At 36.9% G+C, this 16,109-nt stretch overlaps 1 protein-coding gene across 1 annotated transcript in view; it reads left to right on the plus strand.

The window, feature by feature from the left end:
• The window catches only part of GUCY1A2 (guanylate cyclase 1 soluble subunit alpha 2), a 198,939-nt gene that overhangs the window by 21,454 nt on the left and 161,376 nt on the right, over positions 1 to 16,109 (plus strand). Inside the window, exon 2 of the mRNA XM_063444920.1 lies at positions 9,529 to 9,590. Within this exon, the coding sequence (XP_063300990.1) occupies positions 9,529 to 9,590 (62 nt within the window). The remainder of the gene's footprint in view (positions 1 to 9,528; positions 9,591 to 16,109) is intronic.

Raw genomic sequence — 16,109 nt, forward strand, 5'->3', positions numbered from 1 at the left:
TGTCAATTTGAGTCCATATCGTAGCAGGTATAACATAATGGGCTATAATTCAAAGTTATATGTAAACCAACATTTTTTTTCGAATCTACACCTGCTCTACAGAAATACCCTCACACTGTGCTATATAACAAACCCAAAACATAATGCAGGAAATTGACACTGTCACTAATTATGTAATTGACACCTTTATTTCAATATTTCATGGGATTAAGGGGTAACAATGAAATCTTCCCCTTTAGCGATCCCTTTGAATAGATGGTGCCAACAACGCCACAGACAGCTGCCCAGTCACAAGTTTTAAAAAAATACATCATTAGGAGCCCCAAAGGCTTTGCATTTATTTATCTCCTTTTTTAATGTGACTGATAACCAACTGCCACAAAAGTAACTCAAGCTTAACTATTTGAACAAACAGTACTTAAAACTATAATTTGCTTTAATAAAAGCAAGCAAATGATAATTTGTGAATATGCCTACTGCTGGATGCATTAAAACCCTATTCGGCTTAAAATTGATGCTTTGTGGAAATTCATATACTTTGTAAATGATTTGTACACGAATGCACCAACTTTAGACCAGATACCAAATGCATCCAGGCAATTTCTGCAGATTCGCTTTGGCCGAACAAATTTCAACCGCATCTGGTTCTAGTTAATATGAGAATTGCTTTTGTGGTTGGAATTAATTCCTTTTAGCATATTTTGTACAAAGTCCAGAGTTTAGTGAATAACCCTGTAAGTGTTAATATGTTTTCACCCACACATTTGCCTTATCACCTAGGGGATATAAGTAAAAAAAAAAAATGTGCTTGCTGAGTGCTATGCAATACATTGACAAGTGGTTATCGAAATCAACTTTGACTGTAGAACTTATGAGGTGCTGACACCCACCTATTTAATCAAAATGTCTATCAGCAATGCACATTTAGTAAACATAAATTGACAATGGGTGTTTTCCACATAAATAAAATAACTTCCCTTGAATTTCCTTACTTAATACTTTTTGAGAGATTATGAAATCTTTCCTAAATTAATATAGTATTTACAAAGTAAATTCTTGATTACATTATCTTAACATGATTACATGTTCTGAATGTGCACTCTACTGATTTTATATCCACAAGAGATCAATACTATTAGGATTACAATAACAAATTCTCATTTAAAAGGAGAGATCACAAGACTCTTTATTCATATATTTCAATGTCTTGCCCTCCTATACGGTGACAATTGTTTGTAGACATGGATAATATTCCTCTGTGTTCATTGTATGTCCCAAATACATTTGAATGTTAATTCTTTTTCACCTTTCAATATTTCTGAGCGATTTCCTCCTTATTACGATGTTATACATGGTACAAATGGAACATGTTATTAACCATTCTAGTAGAACAATCTCAGCTCTTTGCTTTCTGGACACTAGTGATATGTTCTCCTACTAGTCTATTGTAGTTTTACCATTTCTGTATGATGGTAATGATGGTGTCATTAATTTATCAATCTCGGCATGAGAATTCTTGAGGACATGCCGATGTTTTCTAATTACTGAAGCAAGAAATTTGCTTTGGAGGCAAAGGTCATTCTTCTAACATTGCAACTTACATTTTATTATTAATTCAATTTAAAAGGGTGCAGTGGTCTGCATTTACTGCTAATTCTTTTGTTAAAGGAACACTCCAGGCACCATAACAACATAATGGGAATTAAGTTGTTATGGTGCCAGGAGAGTTTTTGTGCTATCAAACCTTTAGGGGTTAAACAGTTCATGAATGGTTTAACCTCAAAAATCCAAAAGAGCAAGCCTCAGTCAGGGGCACTGCTAATTGGCTGAGAGCATTAGATGATGCTTTTAAGTCAATCAGTAACTCCCCATTCACAAAATAGCTTGATAAAAATATGTGTGTTTCTCAAACTTTTTTGTGAATGGGCAGCTAATGATTGGCTTAGAGCATCAGCTGACACTCTCAGCCATTAAACACTCTCGCCACTGGTCAAGGCTTCTGCTTTTAAGAATCTCAACAGTGGAAGGACAAGGGCAGAGAAATGGGGTGCTGGATACTGGACTTTGGGTATGCCAGCACCAGGAGCCCCCTGGCACCATAACAAATTATTTCAAGTGAAGTTGTTATGGTGCACAGAGTGTACCTTAATAATCTAACAGGGTAACCCATTTTAAAATTCTACTGCTAAGTTGTATGAACAATTTTTTTTGTTTGATAGTAAAACCACCTGGACCTATATAAGTTAAATTTACGAGCAAGTGTCTGACACATTAGAGAAGCAATCTATAAACCATAGGAACATCAGCTTACTGTAGTGGTTAAGGTGCTGGGAGTCCCCAGATCTAATCCTGAGTTAAAGGGTTAACACTGATTGTGATCTGATATTTATCTGGGTCTCTGCTTTAAACACGCCAAATGTATGCACGTTTTTTTTGAGGAGAGTGTGCACATCTAAAAGGCACCTTAACCGTGTCTACCTCTTAAAGGCACCAACAGTGATCCCACGCCACTAAACCAGTGATGAACCAGATGCAAATATGTAAGAGTTGTTAAGGTCCTCTTTGGTCCTCTAAGGTTCTCTTTTAACATCTCAACTTTAATATCCTTCTCCCAGAGACGTTATTCTTCAATCTTCTAAGATGTAGGAAAACAAAACTGATAATGGTAGTGCTTCTATCATTACTGAAATTGTTGGGATGAGGATGGAGGTGAAACAACAACAGTTACACAGTTGTTATTCATGTTGCAGATCAGAAAATTCACAGATTCTTTCAAATTCGTTCTGAGGGTTTTATTCTTGGTAATAACAGTATTGGTAAATGGAGCAAATGTATGTTTTTCTGTATAAAAGCAAGATAGCGTTGATTAGATGTTCACATCAGATTGTCATCATGGATGTATAGCATTTCTCTCTGAATATACATACACACAGAAATACTTTTTATGGACCTGGATTGCCATTAGTGCGTGACAGATTGCAACCAAGACAAAGAACAAAAGGAAGGTCGGTGAGATGTTATTTCTTCAAGGCTAAACAGTCTTTGTAGCCTATTACATATCTCTTTATATCAGCAAACCTTGTATAAATAACAAGTCTCTAAAAGTCTTTAAGGTAAAATAAACTAGAATATTTTCAACTCTCGCATTGCAACACATCAAATATATATTAACCCAGTCATGCCATTATCATGTCTTCATGAATTCATCCAAAAGCTCTTTTGCATCAGAAAATATATTTTGCAGTATTTTTAAAGTAGTTAAAAGGCACCAAATAAGCCAATGATTAGAACACAGAACTGCTCTTCTTAGCATCTATACAGGATCCAGGTGTAACAAAAACATAAAAGGATAAATTATGTGATGACCAGTTTTATAGCATCAGTTATACCTCCATAGTTTTCAGTACATCCACTTTTACCATTACAGGTCCATTGAGGGGCCATGGAAATGGTATGAAAACTGACACATGAGCTGTAAATCTGGAGCTATATATTTAGAAGGAGGAGCTGACTGGGAGGAAGCCGAACGAAAGCAATGCTAACCACATATGTATTTTTTTGTATATTTAAAGGCATATAGAAGTTATAGGATTACACGAAGTACACTAAGCTTAACTTGGTTAATTTCGATTTCGGCAAGAATATGATTGCCTGATAGAGTTGTGAGGGAGGGTGCTGTTGTACTGGGATTGTTCCTCTAGAATTAAATTACATGGGATGGAAAGACGGTATTTTAAAACATTTTTTAACCTATTTTGGTATTATATTTGATCGTATATTTCAATGCCTCTAAAATGTTGCCTTCTTGAATCCAGATCTTTAATTCACAAGACAGAGAATTATCAAGCTTTAAGGAAAGCCACGTAGTCATCCAGTGTCATTTAATGTTCATGTCTCAAGATACCCATGCAATATACACAGCTTTCTGTGCTGTCTCATTATTCTTACCTTTCATTTGTACTGCATGTCTAAATTATAACCATAAATATTTTATAAACATTGTACTATGCTTTTTGCATTCTATTTAATAATTTTCCATTAATTCATAATAATCCAATAATCCACTTAACTGCATATGCAGCCTAAATGGGACTATTTTTGTTTTTTTACACATCCATCTATATTTTACACAATGGTCCGTATCACCCAATTTAACTCTTTACTTCCTTACAGATGTATATCTGAGCATTAATTGCATGAATTTGCTGGATAACAAGCATACAAAGGTTACAGGTCACATCATATTACTGATTTATATCACTACAGTCCATGAATTACTAGCTCAGTCGAAACCTTGATGTGACCTTGTATCGAAGTTTCCATAGGAGATGGAATTGTTATTACGTTATTAAGCATTGTATTATATTTCAGCATTCAGAGAAAATAAATAAAATAATGTTGTAAATCCAGATCTGCTAGGACATGATTCTAGGGCACAGGAATTTATAGTAATTGGCAAGAAATGTGTGCAGTGGGTTTTATTCCCTATGTGGATTAAAAATTGGTGATTATTACCTATCCACACATCTCTTATCTAAACATTTAGTACTATTGTTAAATGAATTATCTTTTAAATTGATAAAATAACAATTATGAGTCAAAAGCTGGTACGAAATAAAGACAAGATTGCCAGTCGTGACAGATAATACAAACGCAAGGCAGCTTTTTGTTCCTCTTGAAATGTCTGGTATAGCATATCATCACAGCAAATGAACTTAATATTCCAATCAAAAGATACATTATACTCATTTTGAAAAGTGAAAAATGATGACTCACCATTAACATTCAATTTAAAAAAAAAAATACTAAAGATAGACTATAAACCAGTGGTTTTCTAGATACTTCAAAAAAGCACACTAATAGGCTTAGTCACTTAAAGGAACACTATAGAGTCACATACAAACCACACTGTAGCCCCCCTGGCACCTCGTACCTCCCTAAATATAGTAAAATACTACTTATTCAAGTCTGCAGCTTCTGCCTCTGCCACTAATCTGCCTGTTTGGCTGGCATAATCAGAGGTGATTCTCTGACCCAATCACAATGCTTTCCCATAGGACTGGCTCAATGCTTTCCCATAGGACTGGCAAACACAGCCCTGGCCAATCAGTATGTCCTCGTAGAGATGCATTGAATCAATGCATCTCTATGAAGAAAGTTCAGTGTCTCCATGCATAGGGTGGATATACTGAATGGCAGTGCAGCACAGTGTGCAGCACTGCCCCAGAAAGCACATCTGGCAGCCATGTGAGGAGTGGCCAATGAAGGTATCCCTAGGCTGTAATGTAAACACTGCATTTTCTCTGAAAATACAGTGTTTACTGCAAAAAGCCTGAAGGTAATAATGATACTCACCAGAACAAATACAATAAGGTAGTTGTTCTCGTGACTATAATGTTCCTTTAAGACACAGCTGGCCCCAATGCAACCTGCTCAAGCCCATGGAGGAACCTGTGATCTGGCCACTGTAGAGTCATTTACACTGAGAGCTGACACTTCAACCACTTACATGAACTGACTACCTGGGCAACTGCCATCACCTTCACCCTGCCTAGGTCTCCCAGGGCCTGGAACTGAAGCATTACTTTACCTGCCCACGAAACAAAAACCTAGTTTACTCTTAATGGTATTGAAGTGTTGTTATATACTCATGTTTTATAGGTCGTAAGCTACCTAGTAACAGGTTCTTCAGATAAAGAACACCATATGATACAATGGGGACGCAGTTAACACACTTTAGTCAACGATTTAGATGTCCCAGTAGTTGGTACTTATTGGCGCGCTACTAATCTAATTCTCCCCTACCCCACTCCCCCCTCTCCTCTTTATGTACAGCTTCTTTAACCCACATGAGACCATCTCTGTACAACCTGGCACCTTTTAATACGCAGGGCACATAGCCAACCACAACATATTGCACAGATCACGCTCCATACTAGCACCCGTTACATGCACTTGTATCTGTCATGACAGAAGAAGACAGCATTGGCAGGTGTTCAATATGCCTTGCCTTTAAATGATCAGTCAATAAACTCTATGACTACCATGGCATTCTGCTATAAGAATTATATCAGGTCATTCTGCTATAAGAATTATATCAGGTGATGCACAACTCATCATTCTGTCTTAATGCAGATTACAAACACGTATTGAATCACAAAGTAGCAACATCCTTGTGATTCAGTGGGACTTCATGCAAAATGTTAGGGTTATTCACTAAACCTCAATGTAAAATTCAAAAGGCAAAATTGATGCAAAGAAAGGGATATGGAATAATATTTCCTACACTTTTGTCACAGTTTTATTGTCAAATCTTACAGACTTTATAGCTGTTTGCATTGAACAAATTAAACAAAAGCAATTGAAATAACTCAACAGAACAAATGCTTCAAGTGGTTTCCACAAATTCAAATGAAAATGCAACTTATAATGACTTCTCCAATCTCAAATTGTTTCAACCACTTCATGGCAAGCATCGTTAGTACCTTTTTGCTGTTATGACCTGCTGCAAATTAGATGCATAGCAAGACACCAGCTTCTGGCAGCATTCCTGAGGAATCTTAGCCCACTACTCATGAGCAATGACCTCCACTTTAGAATTTTCCAAGGTTTCTTCTGCAACAAAGCCTTGGTGGAATTTGAGGTATGCTTGGGGTTATTGTTGGAAGGTCCTATGAGACCCAGGCTTCAGCCTTCTCACAGATGGCATGCCATTTTCTCCTAGGATTTCCTGATACTTCAATGAATCTATCTTGCCTTCCACACACTGCAGGTTTCCAGTGCTTAATTGTAGCCAGAGTGTTCTTTTCAGCATATGCTTCATTCTTCTTCCTCCAGACATACCACTGATCTATTGGCCCAAAATGTTCAATTTTTGTTTCATCGCTCCACAGAACAGATTCCCCAAACTTCTCTGCTTCTTTAAGTGATTTTGAGCATATTGGAGCTGATATTTCTTGCGCTTTTGGGTCAATAGTGGTTACGTCTTACAGTTCGGGCATGGAGCACCTTATTGTGCTCACTTAAACTTTATGCCTTTTGCCACCAAGTCTTGCTGCAGGTCTTTTGCTGTCTCTTGAGGGTTTTTCACAACTTGGCTTCTCAGAAATCTGGTTGCAGCAGTTAATACCTTTTTTCTGCCTTGTTCAGTTAGTGTAGTTTCTTGAACTTTTAACTTGCAAACGATGCCTCCAAAGGTGTCTCTAGGATCATTCAGTGCCTTCGTTATCTTTTTGTAACCTGTTCCTTGTTTGGGAAGGAAGAGCGAGGATCTCTTCTCTTAGCTTTGTGGACCATTATTTTGACTCTGCCATATTTTTAACATGCAGTCAAACGTGACACTCAACAAACCTCTAGTCAGTCTAGGTATTTCATGTGTTCCAGCTCAAGCACACCTGGTGCAGCTAATTAGTTAGTTTCATCAGGTGTGCTTGAGACAACACATGTTTTGCATATTTGTGCTGTTGTAAGGAATTCTATTCAGGTGGTTAAATAATTTTGAGACTGGAGAAGTCAGTATAAGTTGTATTTTCAGTTGAATTTGGCTAAACCACTTGAAGTATTCATTGTGTTGAGCTATTTCAATTGCTTTTGTTTGAATTTTCATTAAATACATCTGAAAGTCTGCACATTTTGACTATATGCCTGGTTGTTTTTTTTAATGGGGATTGAATAATTTTGAATACAACTGTACATGCTGCCACTCACACTCTCATGTTCACAATTCCCAATGCACACACAGCACTCAGACCAACTCCCTGCATGCACATTCCACTCCACACAACTCTGATTACACACATACACAATGTGCCACATCTGCACACTCTCATTACACACGCACTCCTAACAGATAGACAAAAAAGCGATACTTCAATTCCTAAGAAATTGTAGTAGACTTATTAATAACAATTTATGTAGCTAAAATGTAATTTAGAACAAGAACAATGTAGTTTAGACTAATTTCTAAACACACATTTAATGTGGATTAACATTACTGTGAGTAGTATTGCTGTGGAGCTATGTTATACTTGAGAAGTGAGTATTTAATAAATAAATAAATAGATAAATCCTACTTATTAAGAACCTATTATTTAATAATAAATAATGCTTTATTATATTTTACTTTTTTGGTGAACTTTTTTTTATTATATTGTTTGTACTTATAATATAGAAGAATGTAAGGCATATTGCATGTTTTCGAAGCCAGGACACCAGGATATTACCTGTTTTACATTCTGATACAGAAAGATAGTATGTAAGAGGATCACTATGCATCAGTGTTTATTTACTGTTGTGTAAAACGAGTAAATCACTGGTTGGCAGAGGTTGAAGGGGATTTAAGTTCCTCAGCAGCAGGAGAGGACATAAGACATACATGAGAAAAAAATAGATACAATCTGTCAACTAAACAATCCCCTTAATCTCCTAGTAGTAGTTCTTTCTTAGAAAGGTTAGACATTCCCACTTGCACGTGGTAGATAAACAGAGCTGGGAGTTTTTGTTCAAATCGCCACATGCAATTTATCAGAGTGTAAAACATGCTGCACATATCTGCACAACAGTGACTGATAGACCAGGGGTTACAAAGGACCCTGTTATAGGAGAAATTGACAACAGGGAATCCAGATTAGGTTTAAGATTATTGTTCGGTTGCATGAAGTCCGTCCACAGTTCATTTTCCAATTTTAGTTTTACACCCACCAATGCAGGGGACAACAATTTATTGTAACATTAACTCTATAGAGAGACATTTTTGCAGAATGTTTAATCATAACATTTTAAAGAGCAACATCTTTAATGTCTTACTGCCCCGTTTAAAGTCAATATATTAGAACAGATTGTTTTCAATATTTATAATATATCAGTTTGCATACCATTGTAAAATACTGAATAGCATTTATTTTCTACGTAAAAGACTTATAGGTCAAAAGAAACACATTATATAAGTCAGACTCCAGGTAACCGTCCACAATAACATGTTTACTGAAGGGGTACAGCCGCCCCCGGTGAAAAGGAGACTTTGAAAGCATTTAATTTATTTCAGTTGTAAAATGGGTTTTGAATATTGCCATTAAAGAATGGGTTGTCAGACTAATGTCACCTACAATAAATGGGACCTAGCAAAAAATTAAATAAAAAAGGTTACAAACTTGTTACAAAACTGGTATGAAACATGAAACTATATTAGAAAAGATTTATAAGCCATATTCTCACACAGGTGAATAGCCAGGGAATAAGGAAGGCTCATATATCTTTTTATTATCAATCTATGGCTCTCAAGGTATGTTGCTGGCCAAGATTAGCAAAGAATCATAATTTCACAACATCTGGTGAGCTATGGGTTGGTCTCTTTGCTCGGTCTAAGGATTTGTGTTGTTTTGTTTTTGGGAAGAGGAAGAAGTTAAATTATTTCATACTCTCTAAAATGAGGGTCCTGCGATTATGCAAAACTAATTTCTAGCTTCAAATGCATGTGTAAATGTAATCTATTTGCATGGACTAATTTCTCGTTTGGTCTTTATCACGCAGCCTCAGACCGTGCAGCAGACCTTACAGAGAACATTGCAACATTATGAGCATCAAGTGATCGGGTAAGGACAAGCACGCTAATACTTAATATTATTACTTTGGTGTTTTTACAGATGGTTATCATGCACTTATATAAATATAGCCTGATAACATGACCTGACTTTCATTTATACATAGCACTAGCCGTAACACTAAATGATTTCATTTCAAGAAGCAAGCTAGCATTTCTATATCATCGGAGGTATAAACTACAAAGTGAATAGGGAATTTGTGAGTGGTGTGTGATCTTCTGGGGCTCGCTACAACGAAGAGATAAGCCTTGCATGCATTATCAGACGTGTTTCCATGCATTGTTTGAGACTGGAAATGTAAAATCTGTAGGCAAAGTACCGGTCAGTATGTTGGTTAGTCACTACATTTAAACGTAATCTATATAACATAAAGTATAGATATGTTGCAATCTACCTGACGTAGAACTTCTCTTGCTCACATTCAAGGCCAAATTTTACATTTCAGGCATTTGTAGGCCCCTATTTTCTAGGTGCCTCGGTCTCCAGCCAAAAATCCAGCTCTTTGTTGCTTACTTGGTGGGGAATTAGGAAATACCTCTCTTACTTCTTCTTTTAAAAAAACAAAACAAAAACAAAACAAAACAAAAAAACAAACATATAATCAATATAGCAAAATAAAAAGTACATTAGAATATATCCACAAAGTAGAAAATGCACATGTGTAGTTGGGTTAGGCAAACCTATAACACAAGGGCCGGTAGGCAGTTGTCTACATTGTAATTGCTCACATTTAAGGCTGGGATGTCCACATTATAGTAACTTTCCTGTCCAGGTGTGAAAGCAAGGCTCTCGGGTTATTCACTAGAGCTGTAATTCAAAGTGAATTATTAAAGCTAGGGCTAAAATAGCTAAACTGGGAAAATTCTCCATGCCAGCTATGTTTCCAGATCCGCATTTTTGGCCTTAAATTTGAAACCAAAACTACTGCATAAAGAGTTAGCAGTTTTGGTGCTTAGAGTTTCCCTTTTAATGTAATGCAGAGCTGGGGTAGGAAACAATGGATGATAATGTTGAACATGTTGAGATTCTGTTCCTTGGAAGCATAAACTATATTTATTAAATGTACATTCCTTAGAATCATATAAATGCTCAGAATTTTTTTTTTTAAGGGGTTTGTGTTGAAATGTAAGTTTCCCCTTTTTGTCTCCCTCCCTATGTCTGTACATCCGGCTAATCGCAAAGAAGAAACTGTTACAGACCAGCATGTCCTTGGCTTTTCTTTCTGTTGACAATCGTATCATGCATAAACCATTTAGCATATAATAATAACTTTTCATATGTTTTAGAGCTTCTCCTGTTTGACCTATATATGCGACATGTGAATGCGCAATGAATCAGAGTCATTTTGAAACATACTTTCCTGTGTTGCAATTACTCTCCGAGTACATACCTGCAATTTAACCCCTGTGTCCTGTGGTGCAGCTGCTAACCTGAGAGTGCCTGGGTTCGAGTCTTTAGTAGAAAGTTCCTCTTGCACAACAAGTTAAAAGTCCTTATCTTGCAGTGTTACATAGTAAAACTTGTTGGGTAAAAAAAAAATTACATCTGATCTTTGATCTACGTATTATGAATTGGGAAATATTAGCATGGGCATTTAACAACATGAAAAGCTGATTTATCGCTATAAGATGCCACTATACCGAAGTCTAGAAAAAAAAAGTTAAAAGTCAAATTGGATGAGATTGGGAAAGACAAAAGTAATATTGTTTGAGTAGGTATAATGTGGTATAACGCAGTCCTCTTTGCAACTATCAAATGAAAAATCAAGTAGCACCTGCCGCAGTGATAAGGACAACTTTGCTGTACGTGATACGAGTGAGGCTAAAGCCACAGACAGGTGTCCAGGCAATTAAGATTTTCATATTCCAAAAGGGAGATAGGTGAATCTGTGTTAAGACAAACGGTGTCCCAGCACTCAAACCTAGGTCAATCAGACACAGAAACTGGGGTAGGGTGTATTACTGGCATGTAGAGGTGTCCGGGCTTAACATTGTAAAAGGAGCAATATAACGAAGGTAACGTTTATCTAGATATAAGCCAAGGTCAGGAATACAGAGGATCACTAGAACAGGAAACAAGCCAATATAGAGGGAGCACCGAACTCAGGAATATCAAAACCATCTGAGACAATGTGCCAAAACGGGCAGTATAGAAAATATACTCAGTCATCACAAGGGAAACCATGACAGGGCACTAAAGAAACAGAAGTGTTGATATAACTAGGCGTCACTCCTGCAACCGTAGAATGTGCAATTATAGAGTTGCAGGAATGACGCAGTATAGAGGAGAGGACATGGAGAGTCATGAAATGATGCAAGACTACAGTGTCCAGAGTCAGTTATGCGGCAAGAATGCTGCAAAGTGTCACAACGAGTGGACAGGTTGAATCACTGAATATATTGTTACAATCTACACCTACAGTACTAAAAAAATGTAGATGGTTAGTGTGTGGTCTAGTGCATGTGAGGCACTGGTAGAATGTAGTTAGACCACATGATATATCAAAAAGGGAAAACATTTCTTGTTCTTAAACTGAATGCCCTCTATCAGATCTAACTACGAGATCTCTGTAAATACAGGCATTGCTGATGAGAATGGACATAGTGGCCAGTTCCTGAATTGAATTACCTTTAGCAACTGTTGCAATAGCCTGGTGTCACATACTCATTATTTAATAATGAATATGGATTTATAGAAATTAATATTATCAGACAAGAGTAATTAAGCACAGAAAGCGTCAGCTCTAATTTACAATGATTTGTGTTAGTTAAATGCAGTTTTGCAGTTTGTTAGTTGTTGTTTTAACAGGACATTTAACTCACAGGGCAGGTGATAAAAATGCTTAGCATGTAAAAGCCAAAAGGTACATTTAAAAAGCCAACCTATAAGCTATATAAAAAGAAATAGAAATGAAAAAGAAATCTGGCTTTAGGGATCAATTTCTTTAGGCTTTGTAAAACGAGGTGTGAATTATCCTTCTGGCAAAGTCATTCTCTCAGGCGACTTTGAAGTATTATTGTTGAAATCTAAAAAGCTTAGATGTTCTGTTTAACTATCATACTGTCAATGTCAAATTGTTAAAGGCACTATTTATTTTTTCATTGCTATTTGTATCTGGAAAAAAGAATGCTTTATAGTTTGAAACAAGAATAATTGACCAGGTTATCATTTGATGGTAGAGGAATACACCCATTTAATCATTATCACAGTCCAGTTGTGTTTGAGAAAAGTGTAGTGTATTTTTTGATAAAAGAAGACAAACAAACCCTAGCCTTTCTAATTTAAAATGTTGTAAAAAAAAACTTTTGGGAAAAATACAAATAAAAAGACAAACCGCCCCCCCCCCCCCTCCCCCCCAAAGATGTAACGTGAAACGTCAATTTTAATGTAGGCGAAACATTAATTAAATAAAGAGTTTTGTTTGTGATGTAGCAAATGTGCTGTGCCACATGAGGATTCTGAGAGATGTCTGGCTTGAATTTCCATGTTGTTGGCATGGCCGTGGTACTATGTGCTTTCTGTATCGAGCCACAATATGTAGACACTGGGACACATTCCAGTAGAACTCTGGTACCTATGCTTGACTACACTCTGACACATGTATCTGCTTAAAACTATATGTCGAGGCTCATTCACTGAATGTATGCAATCACAAAGAACGAAGATTAGTACCCCAGCAGTAAACCAAATAATGAAATTGATAATTCAGTTTGAGCTAGTGGAAAAAACTGCCGGCTTCATCGAATCTTTAAAAATACATGTTTTGCTAAACAATCATGTCAATGGTTCTACGATTGTACAAAGACAAATAACTCTTGATGTGCTAAGAATAAGAGTATAACATTGAACAAACTCATTGTATTGTTTAATAGCAATAGTTTTTTTATGAGTTGCATTCCTCATGTCCCTCTTGTACTCCTGTCGGATCTCCCTTTCTCCTCTTTCCTTGTCAGGTTCACATATGCAAACTCTATTTCTTCTCCAATATGTTGCTGCCCCTCTATATCTAACCCTGTGTCTTTGTCCCCATGCTCAGTATTTCATTTCTGTTCTATATCTGCCAGTCCAACTCTTCTGCAGTTTAGTCACTGCTCTCTGTTTGTTAGTTCTCTTCCTTGTCGTTTGCATTTTATCTCCTCTAGATAGCAGACCCTGTTGTCTAGATTCCAACCTATACTCAGTACTCTATTGAAGGGATCCACTGACAATTTGTAAAAAACACATGGAGCTCCCCCTATCTGCGGTCATCCTTCTCATTCTTCAACCCCAATATTGAAGCCAGACCAATGATAATTAGATTAGATTCACTTGCGCCAGGTGAAGGGTGTATGATTAGACTACAGTTAAATGACCACTATAGTGCCAGGGAAACAAACTTGTTTTCCTGACTCTATAGGGTCTGTGGGTCCCCCAATGAGAAAGCCACTAGAAGGATTAACCCTAATGTAAACATAGCAGTTTCTCTGACACTGCTATGTTTACAGCTGCAGGGTTAACACTAGATGGACCTGGCACCCAGACCACTTCATTGAGCTGAAGTGGTCTAGGTGCCTATAGTGGTCCTTTAAGGTTAACATTCTTGAATTCCTGAATTCTTGACTTCCATTCTAATCCCAGGCTCCCACCATGACTGCAATAACTGTGACTGGATGGGGTTAAAAAACAGGCAGCAATAGGGCATAAGGCTTGATGTTGTCAATGTATTGTTTTCTCTGAAATCTGCAGGTTACATGCAGATTGGAGCATGTGACTACCTAATTTAGAAGGGTTTATTTCCTCTGCCAGTCCATTTTTAGCAGCAAGCCTCTAGGCCTAATCTTTGGCCCGAAGGCTTCTGATGACCTCCCAGTTCCAGAGATAGTAAATGACAGAAAAAGTCATTGACCTTGACTCTCAGTATTGTCACAGAATATTATGTCATTACTCATGGTTCCACTGACTTGAGCTGCCAGACTAAAACTGACCTAGGAATACAAAATTGCATCTACAGCTGAAGTTATTAAAGGACCTACAAGCTATGTTCTCTCACCTTGAATGCCTTTCATCTAAAACTAGCTTACGTAATAAATGCAAGATGTTATATTTAGGACAGATGGTCATACTGATATAAAACATCTGTTCATGGTGCCAATCCCAACTTTAGATATGTGTGTATCTACCATTTCCCTGCAGATGATATTATTGATTCTTCTCAATCTTTATGGTAATATAGTTACTTGGTATAAACAGATGTCTAAGTATTAAATATAAAATATACTCAGCCTTATAAAATACTTAAGTGAGCTATTAAGGTGAGATAAATGGTAACACAGGTATGTAGAATACAATGATGGCAATTTAAGCAAATAAACAAAAATGGTTAAATCTTAACACTATTTTTTCTCATAAGTGATAGTGTTTAATGTTCACTTTTTGAACTGTTTCACAAATACTGCCCTAGCCAATTATTCATTTACTTTAATATCACAGATTGATATTAAGTATTACTGTATTCTGCTGTGCTAGAATGTCCAACTCATACAGCAGAATAATATCTGTAACAGTGTTTCAGTTCATGCCAATAGTGGAAATAAGTATTTGTATTGCAGTTTCGCCTGTGCGTCTTAAGGGGGTATGGATAAAGTACGTGTTGAGGTCATTAATGTGGTGGGATAGGGCTACCCTGGTTAAGGTTAATAAGAATGGCACACTGATACTTCCAGCAATCAGTAGTAGGCACTCACAAGCATCTGCTCTCAAAGGATAGCAGCATAATCTTCTGACTCCAACTGTCCCTTCAGTAGCTCCCTGGTCCTAGCTTTTATGATATTTGTCACTTACTTCTTCCGTCCTGCACTACTAACGCTGGAGAGTTGGAAGTTCCAAAGCAATAAGTTCCACTAGATCTCCTGAACTCAACGCTGCAATGCAGGGCCAAGCTCACTTGATGTGAGCATCAGGTGCTTAGGAACCTCAGGCTCTCCGGTGTTAGAAGAGGAGGTAGGGAGCCGCAGTCTGCAAACCCCAGTTGGACTACCGATAAGGGGGGGGAAGGGGTGCCCCTTTTTACGAGTCTTCTCACTAAACACTGAATTGTGTTCAACTGAGAAGGAAATTACTAAATAAATAATGGTTAAAGAAGTGTGGTGTTTTTAGTAATTTTACAATTATTTTGCTGTCTCACACACTTGTAGCGATGTCAATCCTACTGGATTATGTTAGATGAAGTTGCATGCATACTTGATTTGACTCCATATGCCTAATATTTTCTACACGTGTAGTATTTTTTCATGAATGTAGCATAGCTTGAAGGTAGTATATTGCACAAGAGCAATACAGAAACAGAAACAAAGCACAATTAATAATAAGAGCATCTATTTATAACACGATTGAGATTTATGTCTTGGACCAATCTGTCTCATTGATTGCCCATAATGCAAAAACGTGGAGTTTCTCACCTGTGTAATTTTATGTAAATTTGAAATGTGAGTGGTTGCAAAGGAGTTGTAAAGGAATAGAACTAAGATATAT

Source organism: Pelobates fuscus, chromosome 1 (genome assembly GCF_036172605.1).
Source record: "Pelobates fuscus isolate aPelFus1 chromosome 1, aPelFus1.pri, whole genome shotgun sequence".
Lineage (NCBI taxonomy): Eukaryota > Metazoa > Chordata > Amphibia > Anura > Pelobatidae > Pelobates > Pelobates fuscus.